The 27,490-nt window shown below is 37.6% G+C and overlaps 1 protein-coding gene and 1 pseudogene across 1 annotated transcript in view; both read left to right on the forward strand.

Annotated features, from left to right (window-relative positions):
- Positions 1-27,490, forward strand: part of FAM227B (family with sequence similarity 227 member B) — a 343,918-nt gene that overhangs the window by 4,225 nt on the left and 312,203 nt on the right. Inside the window, exons 2-5 of the mRNA XM_023539060.2 lie at positions 2,216-2,271; positions 8,169-8,298; positions 10,472-10,525; positions 17,840-18,071. Coding sequence (XP_023394828.2) covers positions 8,245-8,298; positions 10,472-10,525; positions 17,840-18,071 — 340 coding nt within the window. The 5' untranslated portion in view covers positions 2,216-2,271; positions 8,169-8,244. The remainder of the gene's footprint in view (positions 1-2,215; positions 2,272-8,168; positions 8,299-10,471; positions 10,526-17,839; positions 18,072-27,490) is intronic.
- On the forward strand, positions 20,830-23,530 carry LOC111747687 (ubiquitin-like protein ATG12; annotated as a pseudogene).

Raw genomic sequence — 27,490 nt, forward strand, 5'->3', positions numbered from 1 at the left:
AAATCAAAAGACACATTGCATTGGGCAAATCTGCTGCAAAGGACCTCTTTAAAGTGTTGAAGAGCAAAGATGTCACCCTGAAGACTAAGATGAGCCTGACCCAAGCTGTGGTATTTTCAATCACATCATATGCATGTGAAATCTGGACAATGAATAAGGAAGACCGAAGAAGAGTTGATGCCTTTGAATTGTGGTGTTGGCGAAGAATATTGAATATACCATGGACTGCCAAAAGAACGAACAAATCTGTCTTGGAAAAGGGCAGCCAGAATGCTCCTTAGAGGCAAGGATGGCGAAACTGCATCTTACATACTTTGGACATGTTGTCAGGAGGGATCAGTCCCTGGAGAACGACATCATGCTTGGCAGAGTACAGGGTCAGCGGAAAAGAGGAAGACCCTCGATGAGGTGGATTGACAGAGTGGCTGCAACAATGAGCTCGAGCATAAGAACAATTGTAAGGATGGCGCAGGACTGGGCAGTGTTTCGTTCTGTTGTACATGGGGTTGCTATGAGTCGGAACCGACTCGATGGCACCTAACAACAACAACAACATCTAAATAAGTATCATTCAACCCTTAGCCACACAGTATACTATGATCGCATTAACTTCTTTATTTTAACTTTATTATGGTAAAATATATATAACAAATATTTGCCATTTTAACCATTTTAAAGTATAGAATTCAGTGACATTAATTTCATTTGCCATGTTGTGCTACCATCACCACTACACATTTTCAAATGCTTTTCCTCACCCTGAACAGAAACTCCAGACTTCTTAAAAAATAACTAATTTGCCTCCCCTGCCCCTGCCTCCTGGTTTAACCTGTTTATCGTGATGGTGCTTATTGGTTTAGTCGTGAGGATTTTTGTTTTCTTTATGTTGAGGTATAATCCATACTGGAGGCTATAGTCTTTAATGTTCATCAGTAGGTGCTTCAAGTCCTCTTCACTTTCAGCAAGGAAGGTTGTGTCATCTGCGTAACACAGGTTGTTAAGGAGTTCTTCCTCCAGTCCTGATGACCTGTTCTTCATATAGGCCAGCTCTTCTGATTATTTGCTCAGATGCAGATTGAATAAACATAAATGGAGAAAACATCGAAGTTGTCAAGGATTCCATTTTATTTGGATCCACAATCAACACCCATGGAAGCCAAAAAGCAGCAGTCAAGAAATCAAATGACACATTGCATTTGGCAAACCTGCTGCAAAAGACCTCTTTAAAGTGTTAAAAAGCAAAGTTGTCACTTTAAGGACTAAAGTGCACCTGACCCAAGCCATGGTGTTTTCAATCGCCTCATGTGCATGTGAAAGCTGGACAATGAATAAAGAAGACCAAAGAAGAATTGATGCCTTTGAGTTATGGTGTTGGCGAAGAAAGTTGAATATACCGTGGAGTGCCAAAAGAATTAACATATCTGTCTTGGAAGAAGTCCAGCCAAAAAGCTCCTTAGAAGCACGGATGGCGAGACTTCGTCTCACATACTTTGGATATGTTACCAGGTGAGACAAGTCCCCAGAGAAGAACATTGTGCTTGGTAAAGCAGATGGTCAGCAAAAAAGAGGAAGACCCTCAATGAGATGGATTGACACAGTAGCTGCAATCGTGGGCTCCAACGTAGCAATAATTGTGAGGATGACATAAGACCGGGCAGTGTTCTGTTCTGTTGAGCAAAGGGTTCTATGATTTAGAACCGACTCAGTGGCACCTAATAACAACATGTATGTATTCTGGCTACACATTTCTGGATAAATGTACATATTAATGATTCCATTCAAATGAAGTTGAAAAATAGGCAAAACATATCTGGAGCAGTATAAGTCGGAACGGGAGTTTCGTTTGCGGGGGCAAAGAAGGGGATAAAGAAAGGAGCGAGAATTTATTCTGGGTTACTGATAATATTCTGTATTAACATGAACAGGTGTTGACTTGTGCATTGTTATATGGGGTATATGTTATAAAAAAAAGTTATCTACCCATTCATTTAAGACTTCTGCAGTTCACTCTATGAATGCTTTACTTTAATAAAAGGTTAAGTAAAATAAGGTAATTGCACAAACATGTTGTTAGCTGCCATCGAGTCAAACCCCGACTCACAGAGACCACCGTTGTAAAACCGCTTCATAGGATTTTCTTGGCTTTAATCTTTATGGAATCAATGGTGGGATTGTAAAGGAAGCCATAAATTAGTTTTTTTTTTTTTTTTTAAAGGGATCATGGTGATGGAATGGGTATAGGAGATAACGAAGGAGAAGGAAGAGTCTAAGGTAATTCAGACTTCAAACATGGATGATTATGAAACATCTGTCATTGAAAACAAGATGATTTAGAGAGTAAACACTTGTTTCAAGGGATGATTCTGAATTATATTTGAAAATGATAGATTTGAAGTTAAAAGACCTAAATTTGAAATATTTGTGCCCAGTTCTATGAATCCTTAGAATGATATTTCTTAAAATCATTCTGTGATTGTTATTAAATTCTGTATTGTTGTTGTTGTTGCTAGATGCCATCCAGTTGGTTCCAACTCATAGCAAACCTATGTCCAACAGAACAAAATGCTGCTGTGTCCTGTACCATCCTTACAGTTGTTCCTGTGTTTGAGCCCATTGTTGCAGCTACTGTGTCAATCCATCTCATTGAGGGTCTTCCTGTTTTTCTCTAACCTATTTTACCAATCCTGATGTCCTTCTTTAGGGACTAGTCCCTCCTGATAAAACGTCAAAAGTACATGAGACGAAGCCTCATCATCCTCACTTCTAAGAAGCATTCTGGCTGTACTTCTTCCAAAACAGATTTGTTCATTCTTCTGCAGTGCATGGTACATTGAATATTCTTTGCCAACACCAAAATTCAAAGGCATCAATTCATCTTCAGTCTTCCTTATTCATTGTCCAGCTTTCACATGAATATGACGCGACTGAAAATACCATGTTTTCATGCTGAGTGAAATTAGTTGCAAAAGGACAAATACTGTATAAGACCACTATTATAAGAACTCAAGAAATAGTTTAAACAAAGAGGAAAATATTTTCTGATGGTTATGAGGGGGTAGGGAGGGAGGGGGAGAGAGGGGCATTCACTAATTAGATAGTAGATAAGAACTACTTTAGGTGACGGGAAAGACAACACACAATACAGGCGAGGTCAGCACAACTGGACTAAACCAAAAGCAAAGAAGTTTCCTGAATAAACTGAATGCTTTGAAGGCCAGTGTAGCAGGGGCGGGGGTCTGGAGACCATGGTTTCAGGGGACATCTAAGTCAGTTGGCGTAATAAAATCTATTAAGAAAAAAAAAAAGGAAAATACCATGTCTTAGGTCAGCTGCACTTTAGTCCTCAAAGTGACATCTTCCCTTTTTAACACTTTAAAGACATCTTTTCGGCAGATTCGCCCTATGCGATACATTGTTTGGTTTCTTGACGCTGCTTCCATGGGCATTGATTGTGGATCCAAGTACAATGAAATTTTTGACAACCTCAGTATTTCTGTGATTATCATGATGTTGCTTATTGGTTCAGTTGTGAGGATGTTTGTTTTATGTTGAGGTGTAATGCATACTGGAGGCTGTAGTCTTTGATCTTCCTCAGTAAGTGCTTCAAATCCTCTTCACTTTCAGCAAGCAAGGTGCTGTCATCTGCATAATGCAGGTTGTTGGTTCTTCCAATCCTGATGCTGCATTCTTCTTCTTACAGCCCAGCTTCTCAGATTATTTGCTCAGCATACAGATTGAATAAGTATGGTGAAAGGACACAAACCTGAGGGATACCTTTTCTGATTTTAAGCCATGTAGGTAGTGTCTCTTAGTTCTGTTTGAATGACTGCTTCTTGGACTAAGTACAGGTTCCTCATGAGCACAATTAAGTGTTCTGGAATTTACATTCTTTGCGATGTTATCCATAATTTGTTATGATCCACACAGTGGAATGCCTTTGTATAGTCAATAAAACACAGGCAAACATCTTTCTGGTATTCTGTGCCTTCAGCAATGATCCATCTGTTATCGGCAATTATATGCCTCATTCCAGGTCCTCTTAATCTGGCTTGAATTTCTGGCGGTTGGCTGTTGATATAGGGCTGCAACCGTTTTTTAAATTATCTTCAGCAAAATTTTACTTGCATGGGACATTAATGGTATTGTTGGATAATTTCCACATTCTGTTGGATCGCATTTCTTTGAAATGGGTACAAATATGGATCTCTTCCAGCCTGTTGGCCAGGTAACTGTCTTCCAAATTTCTTGGCGTAGACAAGTGAGCACTTCCAGCATTTCGTCCGTTTGGTGAAGCATCTCAGTTGGTATTCTGTCAGTTTCTGCAGCCTTGTTTTTTGCCACCAATACCTTCAGTGCAGCTGGGACTTCTTCCTTCAGTGCCTTTGGTTCTTTGATCATGTACTACTTCCTGAATTGTTATAGTGATTTTGTGTAGTTTTTCCACCTTCTTTTGATGACTCCTGCATTGTTTAATATTTTCCCGGTAGAATTCTTCAGTATTGCACCTTGAGACTTGAATTTTAATTCATTTCTCAGCTTGAGAAATGCTGAGCGTGTTCTTCCCGTTTGGTTTTCAAACTCCAGGTCTTTGCACATTTCATTATGATACTTTACTTTGTCTTCTCGAGCCACCCTTTGAAATCTTCTGTTCAGCCTTTTTACTTTATCATTTCTGTTGTTAGCTTTAGGTACTCTACGTTCAGGAGCAAGTTACAGTCTCTTCTGACATCCATTTTGGTCTTTTCTTTCTTTTCCATCTTTTTAATAACCTTTACTTTCGTTATGTGCGTGTGTGTATGCATATACATAGCCCTGGTGGCGCAGTGGATAAGAACTTGGCAGCTATCCAAAAGGTCGGCAGTTCAAATCCACCAGCTGCTCCCTGGAAACCCTATGGGGCAGTTCTACTCTGTCCTATAGTGTCATTATGAGTCAGAATCGACTCAAAAGCAAGAGTTTGGTGTGTGTGTATATATATGTATATATTTATGTATGTTATGTATATTTCAATATATAGATCACGACAAATCTGAACAACTTTGTATCACACTCAAAACTGATATATTAAATCATTTTAACTGATTTTTTCATTTCTGGGATAAATGCAACTTGAGCGTGATATCTTATTTTTTTTGTACCTCCATGAGTCAATTTGCTAGTAATTTTTTATTTTTCTGTCCATATTTTTGAGGGATTTTGGTCTATAATTTTCATTTTTGTAATCTCCTTGTCAGATTTTGGTATCAAAGTTATGCTGGTCTCACGATTTAGGAAGTTTTCCCTTCTCTATTTATGAAAACGTTTGTGTTCAATTGGTATTGTTTCTTTAATTTTTTAAATACTATAGTTATCTGGACCTGGAGTTTCTTTTTGGGTAGATTTTTAATTCAAATTTTAGAAGAAATATAGGCTATTTGGTGTATTTTCTCCTTTTAGTTTTGGTGACTTTTGTTTTAACAGCTTTTCCGTTTTAATTTGGTTGTTGATTTACTGACCTAGTTTTTCATTACATATGCTTTAATCACTTTAATGAGTGTGGGATCAATGGGGACATCTGTTCAGTCTTTCCCGATAGTAGTCATTTACTTCTACTAGTTTGCTACTAGTAGTTTTTTACTCTTTTTTTCTTATTTACCCCTAATAAAGGTTTATATTTTCCTGTTTTCAAAAACTAGCTTTTAGTTTTTTTATTTTCTTTCCTGTTTGGATATTTTCTAATTCATTGATTTCTGCTTGTATCTCTAATTTCTTTTTTCTACTTATTTTTGTTTTATTTATTTATTTTAGTTTCATGAGGTAGAATCTTAGTTAATTGGTTTTAGTTTTTTCCTTTCTAAGTGCTTAAAGCTATAGGTGTACCTCTAATTACATTTTTAACTATAACCTAGGATTTTTGATATTTTTCATTATCTCTCATTATAATTCAGTTAGAAAAATATTCAGACTTATTTATCCTTTGAGTATATGTTATTTGAAAATGGGTTACTGAATATTTAAAGATTTTCCGTATTTTTTGTTAATGTTTTCTATTTTTATTCTGTTTTGGCCAGGGAACATACTATGAATGATTAAAATTATTTGAAATTTTTTGAGACTTGTTTTATAGTACAGTAGATATTCATCTGGTGAACGTTCTATTTCCATTACTTTAAAAGACTGTGTATTCTGCATTTGTGGGGTACAGTTGTTCTACAAATGCCAGTTAGGTAGTTTGATAATGCTGTTCAAATCTTTTATCTTCTTATCAACTTACGTGTGTGCATACATGTACTTGATTCATCAGTTACTTGGAGAATGTGTTAAAGTGTCTAACTATAATTGTGACTTTTCCTGTTATCCTTCTTTAGTTCTATTAATTTCTATTACATTTATTTGAACGCTTTTATTATGAAAGGAAACCGTGGTGGCATAGTGGTTAAGGGCTACGGCTGCTAACCAGAAGATCTGCCGTTTGAATCCATGAGGCACTCCTTGGAAACTCTATGGGGCAGTTATGCTCTGTTCTTTAGGGTCACTATGAGTTGGAATCGACTCGATGGCAACAGATTTGGTTTTGCCTTTTTTTGGTTTATAATGAGATGCAAACATATTTAGTTAGTATTGTTAGGGCTTCTTAATGAACTGACCCTTTATCATTAGGTATTTATAATGTATTACATTGGGCAAATCTGCAGCAAGAGACCTCTTCAAAATCTTAAAAAGCAAAGATGTCTCTTTGATGACTAAGATGCACCTGATCCTAGCCATGATATTTTCAGTTGCCTCGTATGTGTGCAAAAGCCGGATAATTAAAAAGGAAAACCAAAAAAGAATTGACACATTTGAATTATGATGTTGGCAAAGAATATTGAATATACCATGGACTGTGGGCTAGAAGAACAAACAAATCTGTTTTGGAAGAAGTACAGCCAGATTGCTCCTTCGAAGCAAGGATGGTGTGAGACTTCATCTAACTTACTTTGGACATGTCACCAGGAGGGACCAATTGCTGGAGAAAGATGTCATGTTTGGTAGAGAGTCTGTGAAAAAGAGGGAGACCCTCAGTGAGGTGGATTGACACATTGGCTGCAATGATGGGCTCAAACAGCAACAATTGTGATGATGGTGCTGGACCAGGCAACTTTTCCTTCTGTTATACATGAGGTTTCTATGAGTTGGAGCCCACTTGACAGCACCTAACAATATACTTTAGTCTATTTCCTTTGCTATTAATGTAGACACACTAGCTTTCTTATTATTAGTGTATGCATGGTTCTAGAATTTTTTTTTTTAGAGTTTCCATTTCTCTCCTAAAGTGCCCCATCTTTTCATCAATTATAATTCAACCTATTTTGTAAATTATTTAACATATTTATGATAATTATTTTAAAGTCCTTGTCTGCTAATAACAATAGCTAATTTTCAGTGAGTTGGTTTCTATAGGCTGTTTTTCTCTTTGTTATGGGTTACATTTTCATTCTTCTTTGTATGTCTTGAAATTTTTTATTATATATTAGTATTATATATTGTATATTAGATATTTTATATTTGATATTATTGGATATTATGTATAAAAATAGTAGAGACTGAAATATAATTTAGTTTTGTTTAGTTTTCAGAGAGTACAAGCCTTTTCCTCTATTTGTCAATTAGCGTGAGAGACTGATCTTTTAGACTCTTCCCAGAGTTAAGTTTTAGGGTTTTAGAGCTCAGGCTGCTAACCAAAAGGTCAGCAGTTTGAATCCACCAGCCCCTTCTTGGAAACCCAACAGGACAGTTCTGTTCTGCCCTATAGGGTTGCTATGAGTTGGAAGCAGCTTGACGGTAACAAGTTTGTGTTTTGGTTATAGCTTTAATTAGATTGAGTTTACCTGTGATTAACCGAACATCCAACCCTCCCCCCCCCTTTTATAGTTACCTTTATATTGTGTCAGTATTTGAGCTGAGAGTAATTTGTACTGACGTTTTAGATATTTTTTCTTCAAAATATCTTTGAACCTTTGGAATCAACTCTGTCAGTGACTTGGAATCCAAGTACTGTGATAATGTGTGGCCTGTATAATTTCTCTGTGCTTTTCATCCCATCCTCCACTGCCGTTTTCTTGGCAAATTTTAGGAGTGAGTTTTGGTGGGTGGTGTGTAGGGATGTTAAATTGAGTCATTTGTTTTTGCATTTGGATGTCTTTCAGACTCCTGATTCCTGCAGTTCATGTTGATGCCTAAGGCCCAGCTGATTTCTCTCCATCTCTGCAAAGTTACTGTGCGATGGCAGGCCAAAGCTTCCTTCCACAGATACGCAGAGCAGGCACTGGCTTCCAGGTAAGGAAGCTGCCACGACTTTCTGCTCACCTGTGAAGGTCTCATTTCTCTCTGGACTTCAGATCATCAAGGCTCTCTTAGAGGGCTAGCTTAATGGGTGTGTAACCTGCACAGTTATATAGGGCCCCGTGCTTAGAAGGACCCTGCGCTTGGTTTAATGCTCTTCTGTCACCACCTTGAAAGTCTTAATAATTTTTGAACAAGGAATGCTGCATTTTCATTTTGCTCTGGACCCTGCAGATTATGTAGATGGCACTGCTTCCTGGCATCCACCACTTTTAACTAACCCCGTAGAAAAGTGTGATTTTAATTTTGTCCAGGTTTGTCTCCTTGTTACCATGGAAACATAGGTCTTTTGCATCCTTCTACATCCTACTAAAAGTAAAAGTCTGTTTAATTTATGCCTCACCTTCCTTTTAACTTTATCCCTAGAGAACTTGAGAATTTCATATTGAAATCAGCTAGAACTTTCCAGAACAAGTGTCACTTTCTTAATCCACTTTTCTAATTTCCCCTAATTGAAAGGTGGGTTTCATTTTTAGTACTTTGTGCTAGAAGTGGTTTGACAGCCTTTACAAGAAAAAAAAAAAAAAGCCAACATTTGTTTTTATTAGGCTCCTTTTTATTCTGTGCATTTCAAAATATTCCACTAGCTTCCTTCTAGCCAAGCCACCACGTTGACTGTTCCAGAAGATACGATATCATTGTGCAGTAAGGAGCAGCGTGAATCCAGTCCCCAAAATGCAGGCATCGATCCGGTCCTCACATTCCACTTCTCTATCCTTATCACCAGCCACCCCCACTTAGGGTAGAACTGGGCCCTTTACCCCACCGTCATGAGCATTTCTCTTTAAGACTTTTGTGCACACCATCTCTCATGTCTCTCATCCCTGTCAATCTAACTAGGCTCAGAGATTTTCCATAAAGTGTTCTTGACAGCTCTATGCATATATGTTTCTAAACAAATATTTTCTATAATAGTTATCACATATCTTTTATTTTATTATATTGTTCTTAGTTATACATTTAATTACATTCATTATATATTTTAAACAATATTAAGAGAATGAAATATTTCTCTTCAACGTCAAATATGTAATTATTTTATAGAATATGACCTTGTGAATTTCTAACCTTGACCATTTTAGCTATCGATATGCAATATGTGTTTCAGTAAATAAAAATACAATCCATCTTTTCAGCCATGGCATCATCAGATCATGTGATTATTCAACTTCCGAATTCTGGATGTTTTGCCTCCTTCTCACTGGTCTTTCATTCTCGGAAAGTGTTTTTATCGTTTTTTTTCAGATACTTGTTATTGATTCATTAATTCATCCGCACTGCAAGCACGTATTACGCAGTGACTGTGGGCAACCACCGTGTAAAATTTTGATTACTTAGCAGTGATTGCACCATCGTTTCTGTCGTCATAGGAATATGAATCTACTGCACGTTACCATGGAAGAGGTCTTTAGGGGCCGAGGAAAGCTTCCTAGAAAAAGTGACTTTTAATTTGGGATTTGAAGTACAAGTTAAATAGGCCAAGAAGGGATTGGATGGAGAGGCTTTGGGACAGGGTGCTTTCTAGGGAGAAGGAAGAATGTGTGTAAAGTCTCCAAGTTATGGAAGAGCAGAGTGTGGTCTTGATTAAAACTAGTTTGTGTGATAGAAGAATACATTTTCAACTCGCAAAGAAACTACTAATAAAAATGGGATTATTACTTATTAGATAAGACATCCAGATACTTAAATTATTTTCACCGTTTCACTAGTGTGGCTTTTAAAAATACCTCATCAACAAATAGAGAGTATTATTATATTTTTGCCTCTGGATTTAATGTAGAAATTGTCCAAGATGACACAGTATGTCTTGGAACTCTAGTAAGAATTTGAAATTTGGATGTTCAGCAGAATTCATGTAAAGCGTTTCTCTACAGGCAGTACATAAAGGAGACCTTTTTACAGAACTTGGTTTGATGGCTGAGAATTTAAACAAAAATATCTGACTCTTTAAAAATATAGTTACTTTAAAAGTGAATATTTTACAATATCTTAGTTCCAAAAATTATAACTTAAACCCTGTATCATATTTTATTTAAGTAAATTATGCATAAGCATTATAAAAAATCTAGATTTATGTCAATGAACAATATTGATTTTCCTTCCTTAGAAAATTCAAGAACCTCCAAAGAACCTTGAAGAATTCTTGAAGTCTCAAAACTGGGTGAGTAGAGCAGCCTATTTTATATGCTAATACATCTTACTAAAATATCATTTATGAAGGTGTGGAAGGCTTAGGAAAAGACTTTAGAAATAGAAATTTGAGAAATACATTTCATTGTGGGTAAAAAACAAAGCCAAACCCGTTGCCGTCCAGTTAATTCTGATTCAAAGCGACATTATAGAACAGAGTGGAACTGTTCCACAGAGTTTGCAAGGACTGCCGTCCTTTTGGTTATCAGCTGCAACTCTTAACCATTACACCACCAGGGTTTCCTCAGTGTGGGTTGTGTTTATAAATATTTGTCTTCTTTCATTAGGGTCTTTGTTGCCAACATCCCCTCTTGTCAACATGCTGTTCTCTGTTTTACAGTTTAAAAATTCTAACCCTATATCCTATCAGAATTACACAGTCATTTCTATATAATTTTGCTATTAAGAAATATTCAAAATGTATTTTCACGTTGAAAGCTTCAGTTTCCATTGTTATGCATAACTACTGACATATTCTGGAGTTTTTGGGCTTGGTAGGACTTTTCACTTGGGTCCACGTACTTACAGATTTGAAGGTCATGTTTCTTGTGCATCGAAGAGTGTTAAGTCAGGGCTAGGATACAGACATCAGTGTAGAAGACAGAGAAGAGGAGACTTTTTTCTTTTATGGAATGTGTGTACCTGTATTTTTTGTGAATTGGAATATAAATAATTCATACCTGTATGTCCCTGTCTGGTGCAAATGGTTTGCACTCAACTTACTAACCTACAGTTTGACTATTCAAACCAAGCCAGCAGCACTTAGAAGAATGGCCTGGCAATCTGCTTCTGTAAAGATTACAGCCAAGAAAACCCTACAGAGCAGTTCTACTCTGTAACAAATGGGGACGCCATGAGTCAGAATCGACTCAGAGGCAGTGGATCTGGTTATTTATGTTTAAATATAGGCAGAGCGTGCTATGACCAAACTGTTGGCAATGGAGTTTCAGAAATACCTATTTTAAAACAGATATTTTTTGTTATTACATTTGATTAAGTACATTTTTGTTTTCAGTGTTTAGGCAAAAGCTTGTGTTCCTTTTAGGAACAAATAGAAAATGAAAATGTTCCTAGTTTGCAAAAGTTTATTTCAACCACTATGGCTGACCAAATATTTTGAAGTGCTTTTAGGAAAAGCTTTTTGGCAACTGTTACGATTTAAATAATGATGGAAATGTGCTACAGCCTAATGACAGTGTTTGAGGCATTAATGACATTTTTTATTGCCAAGAGGAAAAGATTATAGTTAAAATTAAGCTAAACTCAGCAAATAATTATGGAGGTATTTGGACTATACCATCATACATGTTTTAATTTTTGCTGTGGTTGGTTACTGTCTATTCTGACTGACGGCGACCCATGTGTGCAGAGCAGAACTGTTCCATAGTTTTCGGAAGGAGATTACCCGGCCTGTCATTCGAGGTGTCTCCGGGTGGGTTCAAACAGCCAACCTTTCAGCTAGTAGTTGATGCTTAACTATTCGTGCCACCTATGAACTGTAATTTCAGATGAAAAGTTCTAATTATAAGAAGTGGAAAATGCATAACCCCTCAGTTTAATCTGAGAATTATACTAATCATATCAAGATTATAGGTTATTCCAGCCCTTCACCAAAGATGTAATAAAATCAAAATCAAAGCACGTCAGTATAACCACCCTTATATGCAAAAAATAGCATCCATATTTATAGCCTTCATTTTTTGTGAGATAGCATTTGATGAAACAATGCATCTAGTTGTATCATATTTATTTTTATGTACTGATGACAATTTCATCTTGTATGGTTTTATTTATAAATCTTTTCTAGCTTTCCCAAACAAATACATGTATTCTATAGTTTTTCTTTTTTTTTTTTTCTCTTAAGGTTTGACTTTGCTTGTGTGTTGCCAAACTATTGTCGTTGTTGTTAGATACCATCAAGTCAGTTCTGGCTCATGGTGTCCCTATATACAATAGAACAAAGCACTGCCTGGTCCTGCGCCCTTCTCATAATCAGTGTTATGCTTGAGCCCATTTTTGCAGGCACTCTATCAGTTCATCCTGTTGAGGGTCTTTCTCTTTTTCACTGACCCTCTACTTTACCAAGTATGATGGCCTTCTCCAGGGACTGATCCTTCCTGATAACATGTCGAAAGTGTATAAGATGCAGTCTTGTCATCCTTGCTTCTAAGGAGCATTCTGGCTGTACTTCCTCCACAACAGATTTACTTGTTCTTTTGGCAGTCTGTGGCATATTCAATATTCTTCATCAACACCATTAATTCAGAGGCATCAATTCTTCGTACATCTTTCTTATTCATTGGCCAGCTTTCACATACATATGAAGCAGTTGAAAATACCATGGCTTAGGTCAGGTGCACCTTAGTCATTAAAGTGACATCTTCCCTTTTTAACAGTTTAAAGAGGTCTTTTGCAGCAGATTTCCCCAGTGCAATGCATTGTTTGATTTCTTGACTGTTGCTTCCATAGGTGTTAATTGTGGATCCAAGTAAAATGAAACCCTTGAAACTTCAATCTTTTCTTCATTTATCATGATGTTGCTTGTTGGTACAGTTGTGAGGATTTTCGTTTCCTTTATATTGATGTGTAATCCATACTGAAGAATGTGGTCTTTGATCTTCATCAGTAAGTGCTTCAAGTCTTCTTCACTTTCAGCAAGCAGAATTGTGTTATATGCATATTGCAGTTGTTAATGAATTTTCCTCCAATCCTGATGCCCCATTCTTCTTCATATAGTCCGATTTCTCAGATTATTTGCTCAGCATACAGATTGAATAAGTATGGTGAAAGGATACAACCCTGATGCACACACTTCCTGACTTTAAATCATGCAGTATCCCCTTGTTCTGTTCAAATGACTGCCTCTTGATCTATGTACAGGTTCCTCATGAGCACAATTAAGCATTCTGAAATTCCCATTCTTTGCAATGTTATCCATAACTTGTTTTGATCCACACAGTCAAATGCCTTTGCATAGTCAATAAAACACAGGTAAATATCTTTCTGGTGTTCTCTGCTTTCAGCCATGATCCATCTGATACCAGCAATGACATCCCTTGTTCCACGTCTTCTTCTGAGGCCTGCTTGAATTTCTGGCAATTCCCTGCTGATGTACTGCTGCAACCACTTTTGAATGATCTTCAACAAAATTTTACTTGGGTGTGATATTGATAATATTGGTAGATAATTTCTGCATTCTCTTGGTTCACCTTTCTTTGGAATAGGCATAAATATGGATCTCTTCCAGTCAGTTAGCCAGGTAGCTCTCTTCCAGATTTCTTGGCATAGACTAGTGAGCACTTCCCATGCTGAATCCATCTGTTGAAACATCTCATTTGGTATTCTGTCAATTCCTGGAGCCTTATTTTTCACCAGTGTCTTCAGTGCAGGTTGGACTTCTTCCTTCAGTACCATCAGTTCTTGATCATGTGCTACCTCCTGAAATGATTGAACATCAACCAGTTCTTTTTGGTACAGTGACTCTGCCTATTCCTTCCATCTTCCTTTGATGCTTCCTGTGTCATTCAGTATGATGAACTATTGGATATTCAAAAAGATTCAGGAAGAAAATTACTTACTAGGCTTATAATCCAGACCTGTTTGGTACTCAGATCACTACTGTGATTTTTTTCAGAAGATCAAAGCGACACTATGATAGAGAAAATAATTACTTCAATCCTATTCTTTTTATTCAAAGAATAGCCCACATTTGTCTTATTTATTTATTTATCTGTCTTCGTCTTACTTATTCACTCATTTACTCTTTGATAATTCATTCATTTAAATCTCTTCTTACATAAAAGCTTAAGAAAAGAGAAGAAGAGCTAACAAATAGTTCCTTCTTCCTATAACCCAGTCATGATTATTATTTCTTACCCTATGTTAGATGGTTCAGTACTGCCTTTTTAGACTTGGAACACGGGGAAAGATCTTACCTCCTTAAACAAAATCGCTCTTCACACTTTGGGAGAGCTCCTTTGGCTATCTATTCTCCTACTTCTATCCCTAGTTTTGTACTAGTATATAGTATTGTGCACTTCTGCCACTGCCAAAGTATAATTGCTGTTATTAAAGTAAACATAAATACATAGGCAATTCTTTTTTCACTAACCTTGTTTTAAATAACATAAATGTTTTCTAGGAGTTATCAATGAGGACCATAGTGCTATAATGAGGACTCTTAACTCTTGAGGCGAAGGACAATTTCCAGTCCAATTCTTTTGTCCCTTTGGAATGTGAATACATTTATTTCCTTTGAATTAATATCATCACTGTGACCCTGGCTGCTTAAACTTGGTAGTGTTGACTTTCCTTCTGGTAGTAATGACATGATTTTTTGCCTAATAGATCATCTGTCCCTTGGCTACTTACCTTCCCCAGGTCTGGCTACAAAATATACATTTCAAACAGTATTCTATTCAAGTGGCATCTGGTTAAAGACAAAATGGACAGGAATAAGGAGGAAATGTAATTAGAGGAAAGGTGAAAGTAGAAAGGCAGATACGATCTATTACAAGATGGTCATTGGATATCCATGCCACAGTGCAGTTACAAAGAAGCCAGTATTTACACATTACCGTCCTTGGGTCGGTGGCTGTGGAACACTAGTAAATGCCCTGATTATCTCGTTAGTGTAGAGGAGACGGAGTCTTACCAGGCTTGTAGAATTTCAAGATACTTTATTCACCTTATAATACACTTCAGTGTCATGGGAACAAGGATTGTAATATCTCAAGCCCAGCATAAAGGGTACATTTCCATAAGGGTTTGTGCACATTATAAAATCTTTTCAAAGTCTTTTCCTTTTTAGCATCGCTTAACTCTCTCCACTTCTGTAACAATAGCAGCTCAAGGCCTGTAAGGATTATATTTTCAAATGTAGGTGTCGTTCCAAATTGATGGTGTTTGTCTTCAGGGATTTTATCTTGTTCTTATGAGATCTTAATTGTTTTTTGTTTTGTTTTGTTTTCACATATAATACGTAGCTTTTAATGCTGGCAAGTTTCCCCAGATGGTTATGTGTCTCATTAAGATATATGTTTGCGAGATTTGGCTGGGGAACTCGCATATCTAAGTGATAATGTTTTTACAAAATGGCAGGGAAGCATAGATCCCTTTGGGAAAGTTTTCCAGAGCTAAAAGCTGGGTATCAGTGCCTGTATCATTAGAGAGCACAAGTCATAAATAGGGTTATGTATGACAGATTTTAGGAAAGCTTTAAAGGAAGACAGATTTAAACTTCCTGATCTGCAGATTTCACATTTCTTCCTATTTAGATAAATTCCCAGTGTACTTTACCCCAACCCCACTAAAAATTCAAGTCTTCCAACAATACAGAAAGTATTGTCTGATTCACAACCCTTAAATCATGTTGGGTAACTGTCTTTGTTTTACTATTATTTGGTTATATTTTGAAGATAATCTTGTATTTAGATTTACAAATATTAACTTTGTGGTTCACCTTACCTCCTCCCTCCCCTCTTCTCACCTCCTCCCTCCCCTTTCCTTCTCCTTTCTTCCTTTCTCTTACCTCTCCTTCTTTTTCCTTCCCTCTCCTACTCTCCCTGAAAAATTTAGTCCTAAAGCCATTTGGTGGCACAAAACTAGGTAGACTTCCACATTGGAGAAAGAAGGGTAATAGCCATGGTGCCCCAGAGAAGGCTGCGTGAGCCCAACCATGGTGAGGAACATATCCAGGTGTCAGAGTTCAAGGGGATAAGAAAGGTATCCACAAGTAGGGAGTGGATAGAGGTAGGCTGTGACCTGGTTTGGGAAGACAGTACGCAAGTGGGGGTAAGAAGGGTGTCCCTGCACAATGGGCAGCCTGGCATGGGGTGTCAGAGCCTAAGCAGGACAAGAAGGTTATCTACGTAAGGGAGAATATGGCAGCAGAGGTGAAAGCTTGGTTGCATAAAAGAATTGATCAAATAAGTAAACATTAAAGATAATGCAGCTAGGTTTCTCACTATTGGAGGCAGTAATTTTAATATTGAAAGAAGAAACTAAAATATTTGGAATTGGAATTACAGGTATCAGAGTAAACTCATGATTTTAAATACATATAAGATAAAAGATAAATAAATAGAGAGAGATACGTGTGTATGTATTGTTGCTTTGTCCACTGGGAGCAGCAGCAGCCAAATGGCAACAAGCTCATCTAGCACCCAAATCTTAACTTCTAAAGACTATTTTCTACTAAAATTAACTAGGGTTCATTGAAGAAATGCCTGATTCTAGGACTGGGACAGGGTAACTACAAGATGAGCCTTGTGACATCTAGTTCTTGCCAGAAAGCAAGGAAATACTCAAAAAATATAAAGACGTTTCACCATCCAAATTTGATATATTGGGTGCATCCAAATCAGTAATGATCATACCAGATTATAACCCATTGACTAAAATGTTGTTAGGTGCTGTCAAGTCAATTGCAACTCATAGTGACCAGGGAACCATAAATCTATGCTAGTATAAAGAAACAAATAAATTGAAAGTTTAATAAGGAATGGAACATTTACATAGTTTCAGAATAACTCTTCCCACACAATAGTTGTTAATTATAAAGAAGAAAAAAGAAGCTTTTCAGTGGGAAAGTTTGGCAAACATCACCTTAATCAATTTATCAAAGCCATCATTGTCAATAACAGGTCAAATCAAAGGTGTACCCCAGCAGATAGAATGCGACAGAAATACAGCACCACTTCTGTGATATTCCGGCCTGCAAAGATATATAACCTGAATCTAATTGTGAGAAAATAGCAGACATACTCAAATAAGGAAAATTTTACGTCGTAACAACTAGCCTGTATTCTTCTGAAGTATCAGTGCCATAAAAGCCAAGGGTAAGACTGAGGAATTGTTGGAAACTGAGGGGATCTAAAGAGACATGACACCCAAACACAGTGTGTGACTCTGAACTAGTTCCTTTTTGCTATATTATTGGTTCAACTGATAAAATTTGAATAGAGGCTGAGGATTAGATATGAAGAATACATCAATGACAATTTCTTAATTCTGATAGTTATATTGTAGTTATATAAGAGAATGTTTTTGTTTTTAGGAAATATACAGTATTCAGAAATGATGAGGCATCGAATAGACAATCTTGAATTATTCAGGAAAAAAATTTCATAAAGCATTTATGATTGTTTCAAAATTAAAAAGAACATTTAATAAACATAATGCTGTGGGGGAATAAAATCTTCGTCTTAACTCATTGGGTTTGAACTTTTATTTAAATTCATTTAAAATGATTTAAGTTTTATTCTCTGTTTCACATTTTTTGCAGGATTATTGGCCAAGGGAAGTCCATTTGGGTTATGATTCTAAATGGGCACACACTCTGAAAAATATAAAAGAAGATTGCTCATTTATTTCAATTTATACACATTTATGGGAAAATGTCTCTCGAGTATTTGAAGCAGTCGTGAACATGGAGTCAAGATTAGCGGAATGTTCATTTGTTTTGAAAAACCATGCCTCGAAATTATTTGAGTGGGACAACATGATTTCTGAAACAGGTAAATGCTATTTCATTATGAGTAACGTGTGTGTGCATGTGCGTGCCCGCATGTGTGTATGTGTGTATTCTCATAAAGAATGAAATCCTAGGTATGAAATATCTTAAAACATAAACATAAATTTATTTTACTTTACAGCCTCTTCATTCAAAATGGTTTAATACAGGTATTTAATTGAACATGAACATGTATATTCAAAGAAAGTGTGACTAGGACAAAGCCTAGAACAGTAATGAACTTTGTTAAGCTGGACCTGGAGGTAGCAGAATATCAGGGAAACAAAACAAAAACAAACAAACAGAGTTGCAGTAACTGATTTTGGTATTAGAGACAAGCAAGTCAGGAAAGGTCATGATAAATAGATTATAGATAGGTGAATGGATGACTAGAGAGATAGTTGCTGTTGATTCCAACTCATGATGACCTTAAGTACAACCAGGACGAAACGCTGCCCAGTCACGCGTCATCCTCAAAATTACTGGTACATTCAAGTCTATCGTTGGCAGCTATTGTGCCAGTCCATCTTACCAAGGGTCTCCCTCATCCTCACTGGCCTTCTACTTCACAAAATATGATCTCGTCCTCTATGATCTTATCCTCTGGTGACTGATCCCGCCTGATGACATGTCCAAAGCAAGCAAGTCAGACAGTGTTCTGTTGTGATCCATAAAGTTTTCATTGGCTAATATTTGGAAGTAGAGCACCAGGCCTTTTTTCCTAGTCTGTGTTAGTGTGGAAGCTCAGCTGAAGCCTCTTCACTATGGCTCACCCTGCTGGTATTTGAAATAGTGGTGGCGTAGTTTCCAGCATCACTGCAACATGCAAGACATCACAGTATGACAAATTGATAGACAGTTGGTGGAAGGTCATGATAGGAGAACCAACCAAACCAAACTAGTTGCCGTTGAGTTGATTCTGACTGATGGCAACGCCATGTATTCCAGAATAGAACTGTGCTCCGTAGGGTTTTCCATGGCTATGATCTTTCAGAAATAGATCTTTCTTAGTGTCCACTGAGTGAATTTGAACCGCCAATCTTTTGGTTAGAAGCCAAGCACTTAAGCATTTCACCACCTAGGGACTTCGACAGTAGAACAGTAATACCTAAATTCAAAATCAAAGATGTGGGAGTTGGCCTACAAGAGCTAGGTTAGCTTACAGGGACTAAAGCAGGTCATTTAAAGTTCTAGGAAGGCAGTTCCAGGAAGGCTGGCCACAACTCAAATGATAGCTTCAAGTATGTTGTTGCTAATGTGTTTGTTTATTTACTTGTTTTCTCTTTGAGTTGCTTAGATTCTAATGCCTGGAAGGGTCTAGCTCTTCTCTGGATAAAAAAATTTTTTTTTAACATCGAGGTAATTTGACTGTATAGAGCAAACTTGGTTCTCCTGGGGATGAAGACTTCTTCTTTCTCATCAGGACCGTTGGCTTTTACTTTTGGTCATAAAGACACATCCTCCATTTTCTTTGTAGATTAGAGATTCAACTAGAGTTAGGATTGTGTCTTTCCCAGGATCTCTTGAGCTGTGTCTCCTAGTGGGCAGAAGAGACTCTCAACTTCTTTGCCATCAGTACCTTCACTCTTGGTTACTCTCCAGAGCTAAGGCAGCTGTAAAATCAAAATATAAGCAAAAATGAAGGTTATGTTTTTCTAAGGCGAGATCCCAGGGAGGAGCTCTTAGGAAAAAGATTAATAAACAAGTATATGTAGTAAACGATTGTCATATTTATGCCTGCCCATCATCTTTTGAATAGACATTCTCTAGTTGAGTAAATTCCCTCATAATGAGTTATGCTTTCCCAACCTATATGCTGGACTCCCTTGCAGCTAAGATTCAAGCATTTGATCTGTGCTCCGTCAGCCAGATTCACTCACAGAAAACTTTGATTTGGATGTGGAACAGGCTCTTCATGGAGCTTTCGTTTTTTGACTGGAACAGACAGCAACAGTCATGACTTCTAGAAGCAGGAACGATTGTGATAATATTTCCTCAGTGGCTACAGTCACGTTCTAGCTGCAGAAGTTACAATGGTGTGGTAGTGACGGCAGCAGTTTCCTCTGATATTCAGAGGGCAGCAGTAGCAGTAGCTGTTTTTCATCTAGCCCATTCTGTGTTGTAGTTTTTGGTATTTCCTGGAAGCTTGGCCTTGAGCCTGCTTCCCACAATTCAAGGAGCTACCCAGCATCCTTTTCATTAAGTTCTTTCAGCTTAACTACCTTGCAAGTAAGAATCTCGACTGTTCCAGCTATTTAAAGAGGTTTAAGATATTAAAATTCCTTATACATGCCTTTCCTTTTTACTCCAGCATCATTAATCTAAGGCCCCAGAGTTATCATAGGCAATTTTATAAGATGCGTTCAGATCCCTTGGGCATTATAGAAACTAGTAATGCCACTTATCCAACCTGTCTCAGGGTATAAAACCATAATCTAGTCTTTGTCAATCAGATAGCTTTTCAGACTTAGAATGGAAAGTTAGTTATAGAAAACATCAGGAGACACCCAGAATTTATTCTGTGGTGGGAACGGTAGTAGCTACAGCCAATTACTAGAGGAAGTAGTAAGAGAATAAAGAGTCCAGCATCATTGGTGAAAAGTTGATGTGTCTGTTCAGCCTTGTTTGCAGTGGTGTTCTCATGGCACTTATGCTGTGAGTTGGAGCATTGTTCCTGGCTGCACAGACTCCAGGCCAGGCCCTCTGACCTTCCTGAAGATCCTGTGAGCTACCCGTTTCTTTCTAAATTGGTCAGTATTTCTGTTGCTTCCAACTAAAATCCCTTCCAAATACAAAGAAGATGTACCTGTTAAAATTTTAGAAATATTGCTAAAATACTTTCCAAAAAAGTCGTATTTACTTATAATTCTTGTAACAACTTATGAAACCTGTTTACCTACTCACAAGCACTGGTTTTGTCAGTTGTGCTAGTTATTAAGCTGTTGTCTCTCTGTTTCAAACCAATCCTTATATACTGTGTTTTGTGATGCTTGGGGCTGGGACTCTACAAACTACCCTTTTCTTTTGTAAAGTGGATTTCTGTAAGGTTCTGCCAATAGTCAGTGTTAGTAGGTGACTTGAAAGCAAGAGGAGGGGAGAAATGATTTACTCCTTCCAAGTTCCTTGCTTTATTAGTTGGTGTTACTTTAGCAATAGTCATTCATCCTGCCAGCAGTCTCCAGGGCTTTTTTTGGTTGGGGGGGAGCTCATTGGGTCCCTATGAGGTACCATCATTATCCAGGCAGACTCCACCCTCCTTAGAAGTCTGAACCTCTATTCCCTGGGGCTGGTCCTCTCAGCTCCTGAGGTATCAGCATTAGTTGAGGTACATCTCCTCCTTGAAGTGGGAGTATCAGCTTCATCATCAAGTCTTCTAAATTCTGAAAATTCCAACCTGTACCTTTTGTTCCCCCAACCCTGGGGGAGGTAGCTGCTTCTCGTAGTTACTCTTTCTGTGTAACTTCATGTCTTAGGCTGCGTTCTCTAGAGAAGTAAAATCGGTGAGACATATACGTATATACACACACACACACATATATGTTAAGAGAGAGAGATTTATATCACGGAAATGGCTCATGTGGTTGTATAGGCTGGAAAGTCACAAGCCCTTGGGTCAAGCTGGAGGCTTCTCCTGACTTACATAGCTGCAGAAGCTGGCAAATCCAAGATCAGCAGGTCAGACAGCAGGCCTCTGGCTCACAGGCTGCAGAGGGTGATGAATCCCAAGATCAGCAGGTCAGACGGCATGGCTCTGGCCCACGGGCTGCAGAGGTTGATGAATCCCAAGATCAGTAGGTCAGGCAGTGGGCCTCTGGCCCACTGGCTATGGAGGTTGATGAATCCCAAGATCAGCAGGTAAGCTGCTCGCTCAAGTCCCAAGAACTAGAGGTCAGATCAGGAGCCAGCTTTAGGGTCCAGAGTGAGCAAAAGTCAGTGAGCTTTGTCAGAACATCCACCCATACTGAATGGAAGCCACACGACCAAGGAAATTCCCTTTTAACTGATTGGCTATTCATAGCAGATCTCATCATGAAGGTGATTACATTGTATCAGATCTCATGGAGGTGATTACCTCATTATATAACTGGCAGACTGCATCATAACTGCCAAACCACTGAGAATCGTGGTCCTGTCAAGTCGACACACAACCTTAACCATCACATTTCATGTTCCTTTTTTTCTTTTATTGGTTTTCTAATACCTAAACCAATTCCTTATATTTAATTGTCTCTATTGAAATCAGTGAGTTTTTTTGTTTACTGAATAGACTCTGGTTGATAATCATTTTTTAATCTTAGCCACACCAATAAATGAAGGATTGTTATTATAATTAGGCTTTTTTTACCTTCATGCCTAGCATGTTTTTATCAATTTATTAGCCTTATTAATTTATTCCATGTATTACCTGCTTGTATCCTTGGTCACTTTTTTGTTTTATGGATTCGTTCATCTCATTGGTTTAAAAATAATCTTTGTGGCCACTTCCACCCTCCCCTCCCATTGAGCAAGATGGCAGAGGAACCATAGTCAGTGCTGCAGCTCCCTCCTTTGACTGCTGTTGGTGGGGAAGAACTTATGGAAGTCTCCCCAGAAACCATCACCCCTGAGCCCCTTTCATCTGCTGCAGTCTCCTCAGAGACAGAAGAAGCTGCCAGAGACACCAAGAAAAAAACTGACATCCTGCTAAAGGCTGTGGGAGATACCCCTATTATGAAAACAAAGAAGTGGCCTGTAGAGCAAACCTGAACCATCCAAGGACTCACTGACTTCATCAAAAAGTTCCTTAAACTTGTGAATCAGTCCTTTGCGCCCTCCCCAGACCAGGAAGTTGAAACTGCCTATGAGTCTTTTGGCAGTGATGGTAAACTGATCCTAAATTCCTGCAAATCTCAGACTTGGGGATGAACCACAGAGAAAAACAACTTTCTACTTAAAATTAATCTTTACAAAGGAAGCAGCTCTGGAAAGCTTTGTTGCTTATGGCAAGAGACTTTAGGATAATGATCTACTGCATGTATTTACTGTGACCAATGTTTGTGTATAAGAAAACATCCATGGAGTGAACTCTCAAAAATGCAACTTGTATTAACAGGAAAATCATTATAAAAAATTATAGTATGCCCATTGCTACTACAATCACCTGGTGGTGAAGTGGTAAAGAATTTGGCCGATAACCAAAAGGTGAGCAGTTCGAATCCACCAGCCACTCCTTGGAAAACCTAAGGGGCAGCTCTATCCTGTCCTGTAGGTCGCTATGAGTCTGAACTGACTTGCCGGCAATGAGTTTGGTTTTTGTTTTTTTGACAAGAATAATCCAGATCTGCCTCCAAGGTATTGAAAAGGAGATTAAGACTATATAAAGCTTCTTCATTACCAGTTCTCAAAATGATGAAAATTGTTTACTTATAGTATTAGCACTCTGGTTTTTCCACTGTAAAAGTTTTATTTACTAAAGGTTTTTTTTTTTTTTTTTACCTATGGAGTATGCCTTTTCTCATTTACATTTATATCTATATCATTTACATTATGTCTGCTACTAAGTTTTCGTCTTGTAAAACAAAGTAGCACTCACCTGCTGGTTTTATTCCTTACATAGACCAGAGGAGGGCAGCCCAGCTGGCAAAAAGAATTAGGTGACTTGGTTTAACTTCTTTGCCAGCAATATGGGAGAAAAAGCAATTCCTGCTAATTTCTAGTAAACAGCTAGCTAGAAGAACAGATATTTTGACAAACTGGAAGACTGACTTAGAGAATATGTATAGTTTAAAACGAAGTATTTTACTGGGAAAGAAAGAATTTTACAAAATCTGGACAAATAAATCTTAGAGCTCTTTTCGGCTGACCATTTAATGATTCTTGAATCCCAATGGTAAAATTGGCTTTATTCTAATTGCTAGAGTAATCCTGGCAACATCTTCTGAGTTTTTCATAATGTATTTTCTAACTTGAAAGCTCTCAAAGAATAATTAAAAAATAGCCTTAGACCTTCTGTGTATTTCATGCCGGGATTAAAAGACAAAGTACCATTTTACTAATGCTATTAGCTAATTGCTTAAAGTGAGACTGAATTATTCCTTCGTTCTATGTTATGTTTGTAATGCAGCATTAAAAGAAACATCCCATTCATAGATGCCCATCAACAGATGAATGGGTAAACTGCGGCACATACACACAATGGAGTACTGCACAACAATAAAGAACAATGATGAATCTGTGAAACATCTCACAACATAGATGAACCTGGAGGGCATTATGCTGAGTGAAATAAGTCAGTCACGAAAGGGCAAATATTGTATGAGACCACTACTGTAAAAATTCATGAAAAGGTTTACACACAAAAAGAAACGATCTTTGATGATTACAAGGGAGAGGTCGGGTGGGGATGGAAAAACACTAAATAAACAATAGATAAGCGGTAACTTTGGTGAAGGGTAAGACAGTGCACCATACTGGGGAAGACACCACAGCCTGTACAAGGCAACGTCATGGAAGCTCCATAGATAGATACATCCAGACTCCCTGAGGGACCAAATTGCTGGGCTGACGGCTGTGGGGACCATGGTCTCGGGGAAACATCTAGCTCAATTGGCATAACATAGTTTATAAAGAAAATGTTCTACATTCTACTTTGGTGAGTAGCATCTGGGGTCTTAAAAGCCTGTGAACAGCCATCTAAGATAATCCACTGGCCTCACCCCTTCAGGAGCAAGGGAGAATGAAGAAAACTTCAGATACAAGGGAAAGATTGATCCAAAGGACTAATGGACCACATCTACCACAGCCTCCACCAGACTGAGTCCAGTACAACTAGATGGTGCCTGGCTACCACTACTGACTGCTCTGACAGGGATCACAATAGAGGGTTCGGGACAGAGCTGGAGAAAAATGTACAACAAAATTCTAACTCACAAAAAAAGACCAGACCTAATGGCCTGACAGAGACTGGAGAAACCTAGAGAGTGTGGCCCCTGGACACCCTTTCAGCTCAGTAATGAAGTCACTCCCGAGGTTCACCCTTCAGCCAAAGATTAGACATGTCCATAAAACAAAATGAGACTAAAGGGGCACACCAGTGCAGGGGCAAGGACTAGAAGGCAGGAGGGGACAGGAAAGCTGGTAATAGGGAACCCAAGTTCCAGAAGGGAGAGTATTGACGTGTCGTGGAGTTGTTAACCAATGTCATAAAACAATACGTGTCTAGTTTGCTCTGTAAACCTTTACCCAAAGTACAATTAAAAAAAAAAAAAAAAAGACTAAAGGGGCACACCAGCCCAGGGGCAAAGACTAGAAGGCAGGAAGGGACAAGAAACTGGTAACGGGGAACCCAAGGTCGAGAAGGAAGAGTGTTGACATGTCGTGGGGTTAACCAGTGTCAAAAACAGTAAGTGTATTAACTGTTTAATGAGAGCTAGTTCTGTAAACCTTCATCTAAAGTACAATTAAAAAAAAAAAATTCCATTCCACTAAATAGCAGATTGGCTCATAAACAATATCACCCATGAGTACTGTGCTTCTTTAAAAAATCATCTATATGAGACCAAATAGTCAACATTTGCCCTAAAGCAAAGATGAGAAGGTAAGGGGGTGCAGAGAATCTACATTAATGGAAACGGAACACCCAGAATTGAAATAATGAGAATGTCGACACATTGTGAAAAATGTAACCAATGTCACTGAACAGGATGTGTAAAAATTGTTAAATGGAAACCTAATTTGCTGTGCAAACTTTCACCAAAAACACAATATAGTATTATAATAAAACTAAACAAACAAAATCCCATAAATTGAATGGAACATCCAAATAGGATCTAAGATGTGTACTAGAAGCACAGATATATGTTTTCAAAGGTAATGGTGGGAATATGATTTTATCAGACTGCACCTAACGCCCCTTAAATCCCATAATGCACTTTATGGCTAGTGATCTGCCATACATTAGCATTAGAAGAAGCTAAGGAACAATTCAGTTTACGGTGTTGAAATCATCGTTCATATTTTCTACCCACAAATGTGAATTCTTGAGTCCCCTTATGCCTTTTTCCTTATGCCAGTGTCCCTGTGTAACGAATGAATAAACCAAACCAAACCCACTGCCGTCCAGTTGATTCCGACTCATAGTGACCCTATAGGACAGAGTAGAACTGCTCCGTAGAGTTTCCGAGGAGCACCTGGTGGATTCAAACTGCCGACCTTTTGGTTAGCAGCCATAGCTCTTAACCACTATGGCACCAGGGTTTCAGACCGGATGATTAACTGGAATAATACTGACAGACTGAATTTTGCAAACATACAACTAGGTAAGAAATGTGTATATAAGCTGAATGCTGGAAAAGCAGATATTATTTTGGAGTCAAATAAGTAGGATATGGAAAAGATCTGTTTTCTAACTTCGTACCCTTAGCGTTTACTGAAGGAAGTGAATGTATTCATTCATATACATACATATTTAACAAATAATAAAAATATGCTGGATTTATGAATTATGTTGCTTCTAAGGTTTGGTATGATAGAATACTTCTTTACCAATCAAAAAACTTGAGTTTGAATTTGTAACATCAATTTTTTTTTTTAATCTAAGTAATTTATTAGTTTATTAAATCTAAGGGTAGCTAAATTTGTATACCTCATTTTCTTCCCTTATACCCTTTAAGACTATATAGGGATTTATACTTTTTCAAACTATATTTACATTATTATCTCTTGATCCTTACCCAAAAATAAAAACTAATTGTTCTACAAAAAAAAAAAAAAAAAAAATTTTTGTTATATGTATAATTCATTCTCTAATTCACCTTTTATTTCTCTTGTTGCTGGGGAAACTATTAATTGTGGTAAATATGTATGTAACAAAACATCTGCCATTTTAGCATTCTTCACATGTACAGTTCAGTAACATTAGTTATGTTTATCATGTTTTTCAACCATCACCATTATCCGCTTCCAAATTTCCCATTCACCTTTAATGAAAGTTCAGGGTCCTCTAAGCAATAAGTCCCCCTTTTCCCCTCTCTCTCACCTGACTGTGATATCCACTAATAAACCTCACTTCAGTCACTAAACACTTGCCTGTTCAAGATATTTCATATTTGTGGGTTCATACAGTATCTGTCCTTTTGTGACTGACATATTTCACTCAACGTGTTTTCAAGGTTCATCCACGTTGTAGCATGTATCAGGATTTCATTTCTCTTTATGGCTGAGTAATACTTCATTTTATGTATGTACCACATTTTATTTATCCATTCATTTGTTGATGGACATTTGGGCCGTTTCTATCTTTTGGCTGTTCTGAATAGATTTGCAATGAACATTGGTATACAAGTATCTAAGTCTCTGCTTTCAGTTCTTTTGGATATATAACCAGGAGTAGAATTGCAAGATCATATGGTAACTATATGTTTAGCTTTTTGGGGGAGCCACAAA

Source organism: Loxodonta africana, chromosome 10, assembly GCF_030014295.1.
Source record: "Loxodonta africana isolate mLoxAfr1 chromosome 10, mLoxAfr1.hap2, whole genome shotgun sequence".
Taxonomy (NCBI): domain Eukaryota; kingdom Metazoa; phylum Chordata; class Mammalia; order Proboscidea; family Elephantidae; genus Loxodonta; species Loxodonta africana.